A 13523-nucleotide genomic window follows, 5' to 3' on the forward strand; every position below is an offset into this window, starting at 1 on the left:
CATGCTACGTGTGCCTATCTTAATATAATAAGTAAAACACTTCACGAAGAACTGTCACCTGGAAAAAACTAATTTAATCGCCAAAATAAAAGTCACTGGATTTTAACAAATGAACATATCATTTTGATTTATTTTTCAAAACGACCCAATGAAGGGCACTATGCACACATAAAGCTCACGGCCGTGGAGTTGATTACAGTTTGCGAGTATACCATCCAGACATAATTTATATTTAACAGGGATATTCTTTCTCTATTCATTCTGGAATTCAACTTAACACCACACAAGTATGCACCAGTAAAATAGAATCGTTCACAAAATGAAGCAGAATGTCGTGTTTTTTTTTTGTTTGTTTGTTTTTCAAGGTTACCTTCTTGTGAAGTCCTTTTCAAACGGCTTCAGAAACGGATCCATTTGTAGTAAGTTGTTCAGTCCAGGAACTGCAACATTATCCGTGCAGTCAGCCATCTTCAAAACAGACAAGAGCAATCAAACACAGAGACTGATTAAGTCGATGCTGACAGTATTTTTTTTTTAGTATAAAACTGAATTTATTTGCTGAGACTAAAGACAACGCATAAGCTAAATAACTCAACAAGAAGTTATTTGTGAACCACCCCCACAAAAACGTAACACCGAGATCACAACGCGATAATTGTATCAGGAAAAATACTGTGATCTCATTGATTTACACAATGCAGGATGAGAAGCAGAGCAAGCTACTTTGAAGTTCAAAAGGTGATTTCACAACAGGAAAAGCAAACCGTTCGTCTTTTGTAATAGAACAGTGCTAGACAGCAAAATTAGCACGCCTTAATCCACATCTAATTATTATTGTTATTATGCATTCATACAAAGCATGCACTTTTAATATTTATGACAGACATGTGGTAACCCTATTCCACCTGCCTTTTAGGAGGACAGATCTACATATTATTATCATTATTTATTTCTTAGCAGACGACTTACAATTGTTACAAGCTATCACATTATTTTTACATACAATTACCCATTTATACAGTTGGGTTTTTATTGGAGCAATCTAGGTAAAGTACCTTGCTCAAGGGTACAGCAGCAGTGTCACCCACCAGGGATTGAACCCACAACCCTCCGGTCAAGAGTACAGAGCCCTAACCACTACTCCACACTGCTGTCCAAAATATCCCAAACATATCCCAAACCAGCTCCCTCTCTTATAAAATGTACTGCTAAAGAAACCAATATAGATTTTTAGGATGTATCAAACTTTATTTTAATCATTATTTGAATCCATACAAACTGACTTTATTTAAACTAGTGTATTATTTGTTTATCATTGCAACTTTCACTGTAATGGCAGCCCCTGATTGGTTTAGCGATTGTTGAATTACACTTTGCCTCTTGCGGTGGTCTGCAAATTATATATATATATATATATATATATATATATAGTAACGTTGCCTCTCTGTTATCGGCTTGTTTGCCCTTTAAAAACACAGACCCAGACACAGAACTGCACAGTGAAGCACTTTCATTACAAAACAAAAATAAACAAACAAAACAAAAACCTAGCTCTCACTGAGCACCAACTAAACACACAGGAACCTCAACTATAACGCAGGGCGGCTAAGCCGTTTACCTGCTACACAAAACACTTCGTTCTTTCAATTTACACTTTTCCTGTAAACTTTCTTGACTGCTTGGAAGCAGAGCACCCCTTCTGCCTCCTTCTCCTCAGCAGCCTAGAGCAGACTGACTGCTTCTTTTTTATACTCTGCACCTGGCTCTACTTTCCAATCATTGCCAGGTGCCGGTGATAATTAAACAAACAATAAAACAATTACCTTGGCAGGGAGGCTTTACTTCTGTCCCTGCCATAAAACAAAACATTTTTCATATCGCAGGCCCCCTGTCCTGCTACATCCGTTACAATATATATATATATATATATATATATATATATATATATATATATATATATATATATATATATATATCAGAGGCGTACATTGCCTTGGTAAAAATTAGCTAGGTACATTAAAAAAACAAATACAAAGATATATCCAAAGAATTTTTTTTAAAAATAATGTGCCCACTTAGATTTTTAAGATTGACATATAAATCAACATGTTTTCATATTATTATTATTTATTTGCCATTTATTCGTAACATTATTGTGATCTTAGGCTGTATATAAATTTGACAGCCGGGGTATTGAAACCTCGCGCCACACAGACATGTTCGCTTCTCGTTCTCATTGGTCATTTTCCCGCGTGTAGCTCCAGAATTGGATCCACATCTGTTTATGATCCAACTCCAGTGAATTCGGATCTGATCCCATTTTTTGTTCTCATTAGTACAACCGGCCCCTGGAGCAGCGGATAGTCCCGTATGTTATTTAGTGGATGGTTCGGTACTGTACATACTCAAAGATGAACGAAGAAACCAATCTGTAACGCATTTCTTTCAGAAGCAGCCAACTCTGGGTACGAATGTTTAGTGATTGTATTTATTATATTAATATTGTTTTTCTGCTGACAGCCCTGTGCAATGTGATGTTTAGCTGCGATACGTTTTCACAAATACCAGTTATTATTTTTTTTTTTTAATCGTTTTCGTTATCTTTAAACAGCTTGTTCAGTGGTGACAACGCACTGGATACTGAAGTAAACTGCAGCTATGTTCCAGCATGAATGTGACAGTGTGCCTCATTCAACCTTGACCTCTGTACACCAGAAGCAGTTTAAAGTATATTTATGTACATTTAAAGCAATGTACATAAATATACATAAGTATAAAATAATGTGTAAAAAAATGTAATTGTATGTAAAAATAATGTGATATCTTGTAACAACTGTAAGTCGCCCTGGATAACGGTGTATGCTAAGAAATAAATAATAAATAATAATAATATATATGATAAGTGTATTGGTATGGTTAGCAAACAAACAAAGAAAAGCCTTGCATGTTTTTTGCCCCGCCCCAAGCGTAAAACTATAAATTCTCCTACAGCATAGAGACAATCTGTGTTTTCCACAGCAAACGGATTCCTAGGGTCCCTGTTCATGACGAGAAAGAGTTTAACTGAGTGCATCCTTTCAATATGTTTGATTGGTCTTGCAGCAGTATGGGTAAAAATAGACTGCATGGCCTTGCCCTGCTATATGTCCACAGAGACATGACCGAGGAGGAAGTGTTACAGCGTTTCGATAGATAAGGCCATAGGAAGATTGGCAAACTATTTAAAGTAAAGCTTTCTAAATCTGTGTTTTTAATCGTGGCATCATAAAGTCTCAGCAGTCTGATCAGTCTTAGCACTAGTATCAGCAATCTTACCAATCCCAGCAGTAGCAACACTAGTCCCAGCAGTGTCAGCCCAGTCTTACCAGTTCCAGTAGTGGCAGCACCAGTCCCAGCAGTGTCAGCACCAATCTTACCAGTTCCAGCAGTGGCAGCACCAGTCTTACCAGTCCCAGCAGTGGCAGCACCAGTACAAGTAGTGGCAACACCAGTCTTACCAATCCCAGGAGTAGCAGCACTAGTCCCAGCAGTGTCAGCACCAGTTCCAGCAGTAGCAGCACCAGTTCCAGCAGTAGCAGCACCAGTCTTACCAGTTCCAGTTGTAGCATCAGTGTCACCAGTCTCAGCATTAACTTCAGTAGCAGTGAACCAAACGCATGTCTCAATGAAGGTATAAATCCATCTACTTATTCATATTTATAAGTTCAATTCTTGTCCTTTAATATCACATATTTCTAACAGTGTGAACAGAGTAATTTTAGGTTGGTGTTGTTTTTGCTAGGAGATTTGTTTAAAAAAATGTGTCACGAAATTTCAAACATCATCCAAGATGGGTCACTGTGTAAAAAGAGTTAGCGACTTGTATTGCTTTGCAATTTTCATTAATAGTCTCCAGGCTTCATGAACAGAATATGCAGGGGGGTTTTTTTGTTTGTTTTAGATAAAAATTAGATTTTTGCCTATTGCTAGCTACGCCCCTGTATATACAGTATATATAGATTATAGATAGATAGATAGATAGATAGATAGATAGATAGATAGATAGATAGATAGATAGATACAGTATACATATATTGCCCCTTTTCTGTAATGATAAATAATAATAATAATATATTTATTTTATATAGTGCCTTTCATTACACCTGGTCCTGACCCGGGTAGAGCTTGCCAGGGTGAAAAGGGCTTAAGACTCCTGTCTAAATGAGGACAGGCTAAATCTGTTTACCTAAAAAAAACTTAGTTATTCTTTCTTTTTCTCACTCACCCTCCCTCAACCACACATTTCCCACATTGTGCTTTTCAAGGGCAAATGATCATGGAATTAACCAAACAATTGAGCAAATAATTATACAACTAGGAGGCCTTCGCCAATATGTCCTCCCAACACAGCCACCTTTCCAAGATGGAGTGCACATTTCCTAAAGCCTTGAGATTCCGGTTTGGAATGTACAATCCATCACAATACAGTCAACCTTGGTTAACTCGACCCCCCAAGTGGATGGAATTTAGCATTGACTTATCCAAGGTGTTGAGTTATCCACGGGTGCACAGTCATGACATTAACATGCATATAAGTAACAGAACTCACACGTTTACAGTATTACAGTATTTACAAGTTTATTGTTAGTTAAATGTCCTTATGAAAAAGGTTGAAAGAACTGCAGTGAATAAATCAATTACAGTGTACAGTACTGTACAAACTTGGCACAACTCTGACAGAGAGCGAAGGAATTCGAGCTGTAAATCTCCTTCCCAACAAGAAAGGGTGCAGTGTAAGGTTGTTGGTATGCTTCCTCCGAGATGGGCAGCCTCAATGGTTGGCGGAAACCGGAAGGTGACCATATTAGGAGGAGCGCGTAGCTGCAAGTACACGGAAGGACTCCGTTGCAATCAACTACGGGACAGACAGCGATTGGAGAAACCATGGCGTTAACAAATGTACATCATACAGAATTAACTCAGTGAACAAAAACAATAATAAGCAAGTGTTGAGTTATCCACTAGTCTTTTTAATAGTTTTTATCCCTTCAGTACCAGTAATAAGTGTCTTACGAGTATAGGCCAGCCCCAGGAAGCTGATAATAGGAGGCCAGCCCAAGGAAGCCCCTTACTTGGTGGACTGACATCAGCATTGGCCACGCCGTAACGCCTCCACCTTGCCTGGGTCAGTGGCAACTCCCCCCACCATGTGACCTAGGAACTGGGTCTCCTGGCGCATCAGGTAGCACTTCCCCGAGTGCAGCTTCAGGCCAGCGGCCCGGATCCGGTTCAGCACCTCTCTCAGGTTGGCAATGGCCTCCTCATAGGGTGCTGCGTGGACAAGCAAGTCGTCCAGGTAGACCACGCAGGACAAGCGGGGAATGCCAATGAGGACGGGCTCCATGAGTGCTCGAAATTGGCTGGGGCGTTGCACAGCCCAAATGGCATTACCATGAACTAGGGTTGACAATGCTCTGGGTTTGCTGGTTCCAGGTCCGGAGTGGCTCTGGTAGCTCAGCTCCAGCTCCAGCTCCAGGCTGGCTCCAGAGCTGAAAGAGACCCCCTGCTCCAGCTCCTGGCTGGCTCCAGCAACTCCTGCTCCAGCTCCAGAGCCGCTCCGCTGCAGCTGCAGCTCCGGCTGCTTTTACATGGCTCCAGATCCGGAGCCACAAACAATAATGCAAACTAGAATGGTATAATTGTTTAAAAGTTTATTTAATTGATTTTGTTTGGCTATAAATATTCCAATAAGATTAGATGTGTTTTTGAGTAAAAGAGATAAGAATATAGAAATCAGTTTTTAAAGCTTCACTGTTTTATTTTCTTGTGCAACTTTTTTAGGTACCTGTTTGACAAAATCAACATATTTAAAACATAAAACATCTGTTTAACCGTTCAAACATAAAGTAGAAAATAGTATAATAAATAAAGAGAAACAAAAACAGTGAAATAATTTTCCTGTTAGGGGTAAGTAAAATATGAAATATTAGAGAAAGGAACATATTTATATGAGATTATTAATTGGAAATAATAACACAACATATTAAACATAAATATTTTTTCCATTTAGTTTGACCTATGATTTTTGTGCACTCATGTTCAATTGTGGTGCCTTCTCGCAGTTACTCGCTTTGTCTGACACTGAGTGACTTTTACCGGTTTCCCCTTTCTCAGTCCTTACTCAAGGATAGGTTACGGTTTATCAGAATGATTTTTTCAACATTTGCAGAATTCAGTCTTGTTCTCTGATCCGTGATTAGGTCCCCTGCTTTGGAGAAGTCTTTCACTTTCCAATGATGTTGCAGGCACGCAAAAGAAACAATGTGACAGCCGTGCCAACAAAGGCAATGAATATTTGCAATTTTTCCAATAAGCCAAAGGGCAGGAGCCCAAAGGCTCATACTTCTTTGCTGCATACACCTTCAGCTCATTGTGCAAAGCAGATCCTTCCATGTTATCATCATCTTAAGGGCTGCTGTCAGAAAGCTCATAGATGCTTTCAGATGTACGTGCTCCCTTTCAGCAGGTCCACATAGAACAGACAAGCCTTTGGTCACAGCTTATTTTTGCTCATTGTTGAAGAGACGGGTTTTAAACCATGGATCGAGGAAGGTTGACATCTGACAATCTCTAAGCTTGATAACCTTGTTGAGATTTGACTCAAAAGACAGTCTTTCACCTTCAAGGCAGATTCAGATTTAGTTTCAAGTTTTTCAAGTGCTCTGTGAATTCCAACCACTATAGGGACAATGAGAGATGCAGTTGGATACTTTGCTCCAGACAGAGTTGTGGTGGCTTCCTGGAATGACTTGAGCATCTCACACACTTCTTCTAGGAGCATCATATTTTCAGCAGTAATGTTTAGTGCTGGTCTCTTCAGTTTCACAGCTGCAATCTTTAACTGTTCTGCTTGCTGGACCACTTTTTCAATCATTGGCAATCTAGAGTTCCATCTTGTTCTTCCCAGTATGGGAGTCATTAGCAGGAATGCAGCCTATGTATTTTACAGTTACATTCCACTCCTGGTCAACAAAGTGGCATGTCGCTGCAAGAAACTGCTTTTGATTTTTGGTACAAGTCCACAGATCAAAAGTAATGGCAGCATGTGATGTAGACATTGGTTCTTGTTTTAAAGTACCCACATTGCATTGCTAAACAGTGTTCCAGAAACTGTTTTTCATGAGGGTGGTTGGTATCCTGGACAAAGCAGGTTCAGGATCTTTCTGCAAAGATTTGAATCAAAGTTCCAATCAAACACTTTCTACAAAATCTCTTATGCAAAATGAAAGTTAGAAAATGGTCCTTTAAAAACAATGCTTTCATAAGTAACAGTAATACATTAAATATGAAGGTGATGCTTAGAATTGTTTTATGCAATATAACTATGCTTAACAATACTGTAATTACTTTTGAAAAGCTTTGTATATTTTATTTAAAAAGTTAAATGTGGTGATAAAATATTCAATAACAGTCTAGTTCGATCCTTCTAAAGTAAACAAAAAAGAGATAATAAACTTTAAAAATCTTAATTTCATCTAAAGATGAAAATGACAAATGAAAATTCGTTTTTCACAATTAATATTTATGGATCATTTTCTGTTAACAACTAGTTAATAATAGGGCTTAAAGTTTTTTTTTTGTTTTGTTTTCAGTAATCCTTTTAAAATACTTATATTCCAAAAGTACTGATTAGTTACAGAAATAACTTTTAGAGTTTTGGTAAATATATTGTTTTACAATATATTGGCGTGTTTTACATCTTCGATAAAGTACTTATGTTCTAAGTTCTAATGTAAAATTAAACTACTTACACAATTCAGCAAATACATTAAAGTGTGAGCAAATTAGTCTTTAAACTAAGTAATATGTTCTGGTGTTTGTCCCGAACCACTATCACAAAATGGTTTAGTACAAATATTTATTGTAGAGAATGCGGAGTATGCGATTTTACAGAAAAGTATGCTGTATATACACATTCATTTGGCATCAAACCTAACTTGGTTTGAGGGTTCGCTGCCTGGCCGACTGGACGAGGCTGAGACTCCCAAAAAGAACAAGCCGGTCTCAATGCCACAATTAGAATTGAATATAGCCCACTTGAAGGTTTAGCCAACCTTTAACAAATGATCATCAGCATGCAGGAGAGAAAAACAAAACCAATTTTTGGGAAATAAACCTCTGGGAATCCATGGCTGATTCGATTGCCCTTCCTCCAGGCAGGCTACTAACACTTAAGAGCACATTTCTGTAAAAGCATTTTTAGGCTCCATAATATTTGTTATAATGTAAACTTGGTAAGCACTGGAGGATCAACAACCTGACCGTTTGATAAGAGAGTCTGGAACTCCGTGGGAAAAAGCTGCTACGATTCTGAAGGAAGGACCGGAAAACTGCTCAGCTGCGAATCCGGACCTGGAAATAAATCAGGTGAAAGAAGAACAAATGTTGAGTGACGATTGTTCAGTTTTCGTTAATAAACAGCGGGTCTGAGGGTGATGCGCCCTGAGAAAGATGGAGATGGACAAGAGAGAAAGGGGTCATATGGGCCAACATGGGAGTTTAATTTATAAACAAAATTGAAAAGCTTTCCCTAATCTTCCTGGTCCGTTTTACTTCTTTTGAGCAGGAAGGAAAGGGTATCAGATGAGGGGATTGCTAGGTCAGAGATTAAGGGGTGAATCTGGGGGTTGAATTTGAGAGTGATGTAGACTCCCAGCACCTATGGGAACCCAAGAAGGCTAAGAGAAAGAGCTTTAAGGTTTTATCTAAAACAGGCAGGAGTAGCTGGAGCAGATGAGAGGCACCAAGAGAGTACGTTGATGGCAATAGGTAGGCAAGCAGGGGGAGAAAGAGATTCTGATAGTTGAAGCCCTTTCAGGATTAGTGAAATTTGTGAGTTGCAGAGTGTAGAGTTGGGACACCGAATTTGAGTTGAGTTTGTAGAAAAACTTGATGCCGGAAATTCAAATCTTAAAGCTATGTTCTTACTGTTATAGTTGGAGGTGAAGGGAGCACTATGGGGGCCTGCTGGACGCCCATAGTGGCCAGCAAGGTCACTGCAGGGGCCTGTTGGACGCCTGCAGTGATGGGGGGTGGGGAACGCGGGAGCAGCCGCTCCCAACTGTAATTACTGATTAGAGGAGACATCAAAATGGAGCAAGGTAACCAGTGGTGTACTACAGGGATCAGTATTAGGTCCTCTGCTATTCCTAATCTACATAATGATTTAGATTCTGGCATAGTAAGCAAACTTGTTAAATTTGCACACAACACAAACATAGGTGGAGTGGCAAACACTGTTGCAGCAGCGAAGGTCATTCAAAATGATCTAGACAGCATCCAGAACTGGGCAAGCACATGGCAAATGACATTTAATAGAGAAATGTAAAGTACTGCACACAGGCAAGAAAAATGTACATTATAAATATCATATGGAAGATACTGAAATTGAAGGAATCTTTGAAAAAGACCTAGGAGTTTATGGTGACTCAGATAGGTCTTCATCTAGACAATGTGGGGAAGCTGTAAAAAGGCCAACAAGATGCTCGGATATATTGTGAAAAGTTTTGAATTTAAAATCAAGGGAAGTAATGTTAAAACTTTACAATGCATGAGTAAGACCTCACCTAGAATATTGTGTTCATTTCTGGAAAGAGTGCAAAGAACAGCGACCAGAATTGTCCCGGATTTAAAAGGCATGTCGTATGCAGACAGGCCAAAAGAAATGAAGCTATTCAGACTTGAACAAAGGCTACGCGGTGATCTGATTCAAGCATTCAAAATCCTAAAAGGTTTTGACAAAGTCAGCACAGGAGACTTTTTGAACCAGGACCAGGGGTCACAAATGGAAATTAGACAAAGGGGCATTCAGAACAGAAAATAGGAGGCACTTTTTTACACAGAGAATTGTGAGGGTCTGGAACCAACTTAGTAATGTTGAAGCCGACACCCTGGGATCCTTCAAGAAGCTTCTTGATGATACTCTGAGATCAATATGCTACTAACAACCAAACGAGCAAGATGGGCTGAATGGCCTCCTCTTGTTTGCAAATCCTCCCATGCTCCCATGTAGTTTAAATGGCCTAGGAGGGACAGAAGATTGCGTTTAGTAGGAGGGGGACCGGACAGAAAAGTGGAAATATAAAAAATACAATCCCCTGACGACAGGCTCAATGGGCATGATTTTAAATGTGTTTGATATATTGGCTTTAGCCAGTCATGCGTTTTTCCCAGCAATTTTGATTAAGAATATGGCGTGGTCGATTTGCATATTGCAGGGAGCAATCTTCGTGAGGGACTGTTGATGCTGGGTGTGATGGAGTTACGGTGAGCGAAAATGAAGGAAGTTACAGGCGGAATAGCACAGGTTCCTTCAATGAAGTTATTACAAATCTGGCAAAACAATCTTTGGATACAAATGCTCAAAACTGCCGACGAGCAGAAAGAAAAGCATTTCACAGAGAAAGAATCACTATGAGGGCCTGCTGGACGCCCATAGTGGCCAAAGAGGTCACTGCAGGGGCCTGCTGGACGCCTGCAGTGATGGGAGGTAACCAGAAAGGTTATAGTTGGAGGTGAAGGGAGCACTATGGGGGCCTGCTGGACGCCAATAGTGGCTAAAGAGGTCATTGCAGGGGCCTGCTGGACGCCTGCAGTGAGGGAAGGGAACCAGAAAAGTTATAGTTGGAGGTGAAGGGAGCACTATGGGGGCCTGCTGGACACCCATAGTGGCCAAAGAGGTCACTGCAGGGGCCTGCTGGAAGGATGAAATAAAGTAAACAAATTCTCCTTACGTGCTGTAGATTTGAATGGGATGTTGTTGCTACGAAGATAAAGCTGGAGCCGAGAGATTGTCCAGTCTCTGATGTCAGGAGTTGCGGAGGAACGAGTGGCCAGGCAGGAGCCACAGCAGACAGGAGAAGCAGACATCTGAGAAGAGAAGTTTGGAGTGGTAATACCGCCAACCGAAGTTGTCGTGGGGAGGGCTGTTTGAACTGGTTGCGTGGATCTCGGCTCCGCTGAAACGGAATAATTCAGAATACTGACCGTAATGCGTGCATGTACGATGAAATCAAAACACGATGAAATCAAAATGCAACTGAGAGATAAGTGAAGAGGGTATTTATAGTGCTAACAATTTAAATTAGCTAATGTGTAAATTGAATGATTCAATTTGGTGATGCGGAGATTGGTGTCTGACCCTCCTCCTGTACTTTAATTATAAATTTCATTTGTTTCCTCTTTATATTGACAAACACAATGACTACAGCATGTGACAACTTTTGGCCAATCAAAAGTCAGGACATCATTTCTGAAAACAGATTGTTGTAAAATGAGGTGAATTGAGGCAGAGCAAGGGTTTGGTTGCCAGCCGCTCCGCATCGCCTGGGGTTGCCAGCCGCTCCGCATCGCCTGGGGCTGCCTGTTGCTCCGCATCGTCTGGGGCTGCCTGTTGCTCCGCATCGCAGCAGGAAGTACTGTGGCCGGAACCCCACCAAGGGGAGCTGCCGGCCACGAAGACGGCGGGGGAGGTTAGGAGACCTGCTCCCACTGCAGCAGTTTTGCTGCCGGAGATCGTGGGGGAGGTCAGGAGACCTGCACCCACTGCAGCAGTTTCGCTGCCGGAGATCGTGGGGGAGGTCCGGAGACCTGCTCCCACTGCAGCTTCTTCGCTGCCGGAAGTACTGTGGTCGGAGCCCCACCAAAGGGAGCTACCGGCTACGAAGAAAGGGGGAGAGGTCAGGAGACCAGCATCCCCCGCAGCAATTTCGCTGCAGGAGTGGACCAGCATGCTGTCAGCCGTGCCACTACCGGCAGGGGTGCTGACAGCATGGCCAGCCATGGGCCCACTGAAGCCTCCCTTCCCAGCCCGAGACTTTGTCCTGGACTGCTGGGTTTTTAAGGGGGGAGGTGGCCGTTGAGGCCATGTGTGCTGCGCACAAGGGGGGGTATATGTGGCAATGTGCCCCGCCCCTGTGTGCATTTGTGTGTTATATGTTGTATGTTACGTGTTGTGTGTAAATGTTGGTGTATAGAGATGGCTGCACGGGATATAAATGGGTGTGTGCAGCACGAGTTATTTAAGATGTAATGTTTGTTTGTGTGTCTGTCTGTGTGTCTGTTTACTGTATAGTCTGTTTTGTTTGTCTCTTTATTTTGGCGTGCCGTGTCCTGTTTTTGTGTTCTGTTTAAACCTTTTATTTCGTTTAATAAACGCTGAGTGCCACCATTGCACTCAGCATTACTCATCACCACCGTCTGTCTGTGTATTTCTTTCTGGTCTGACGCCACCCACTCCGGCCGTCTTTGTGACAGTACTGCATAAAACAAATACTATAATACTGTCTGCAACGAATTCACATCTTGACCTTTAACTCGTAAGTATTTCTGGGGAAAATCAGTAGTATTTCCTGCCCAACTCAAGTAGCTCGGAAAAACATGGAAATGCCACCTTTTTCACCAACTCACGTTCTGGGAGAATTCAGGCCAATTCGAGCACACATGGAAACAAGGTTGTGGCAAAGTGGTTGCTGATTATGAACAGCTGCAGAGGTGATGCAGTGCAGGAATAAACAGACAGAGATTTGTAATCCGGTATGGAAAATAGATGTTTTATTTTTGTTATAATCGAGGTCTGGTGACCAAATAATAAACTCTGGTTATACACAGCGATGTGTAAAACACAGAGAACAGTAACAGGGATTGCAGCCCTAAACAATAAACACGGTATCTCTCCCACAATATACAACCACGGTCACCAGTCCTGGGTGTGTGCTGTAGTGCTCGTGGTGGGCGATACAGTTTAAAGAGTGACAAGTAGTGCAGTGCTGTTCCGGGTTCAGTGCTGGCTCTTAGCGACAGCTCCGGAACGTGTTAGCCATCTATAAACACACAAGTAACAATTATAGACAAGACAAACAAAACAAACACTCACGATACTTTCAACGAACTGTCAGGCCAACCTGTCCAAAGCCTTTCCCTTTCACAGGTCGAGAGGGAGATATACTTGTCCTTCTTAGAAATATACTTGCCCCCTCACCATCCCACGAAAACATACACACAAATAGAATATAACTTTTAGAATTGTGCTTTTATTAAACAATAAACAACCAATTAGTGGTTAAGAATAATTTTTGCTCCATTAAATCAGATAAAGAAAACATAATTCAGAATATACTTGCCAAAACTAAGCCCATCTGATTTTTGTGCATTATACACACACCAAGCCAATAGAGATACCTTTTACTATGAGGTGCAGCATTTCAGTATTTTAGGTTTCGGTGACGATTACCGTATATACCACCATGACTTTGAAGCACAGCATTGCCGGAGAGCATACTAAATTGCTTTACGTAACCAAGAATGCTTACCGACTCGAAATCTCGAAATAATATATATATATATATATATATATATATATATATATATATATATATATATATATATTTTTTTTTTTTTTTTTTACAGAAGATGCTGAAGAGTTGACAGATCCATCTGATGGCAAACTTCTTCACATTACGCTTCTTGTCAAAACAATTTGATGT

General features: G+C 40.8%; 1 protein-coding gene across 1 annotated transcript in view; it reads right to left on the reverse strand.

Annotated features, from left to right (window-relative positions):
• Positions 1 to 1700, reverse strand: part of LOC117972646 (1,4-alpha-glucan-branching enzyme-like) — a 268712-nt gene extending 267012 nt beyond the window's left edge. The window contains exons 1-2 of the mRNA XM_059028691.1: positions 1653 to 1700; positions 371 to 468 (exon numbers count right to left, since the gene is read on the reverse strand). Coding sequence (XP_058884674.1) covers positions 371 to 468 — 98 coding nt within the window. The 5' untranslated portion in view covers positions 1653 to 1700. The remainder of the gene's footprint in view (positions 1 to 370; positions 469 to 1652) is intronic.
• Positions 1701 to 13523: the final 11823 nt, after the last annotated feature.

Source organism: Acipenser ruthenus, chromosome 8, assembly GCF_902713425.1.
Source record: "Acipenser ruthenus chromosome 8, fAciRut3.2 maternal haplotype, whole genome shotgun sequence".
Lineage (NCBI taxonomy): Eukaryota > Metazoa > Chordata > Actinopteri > Acipenseriformes > Acipenseridae > Acipenser > Acipenser ruthenus.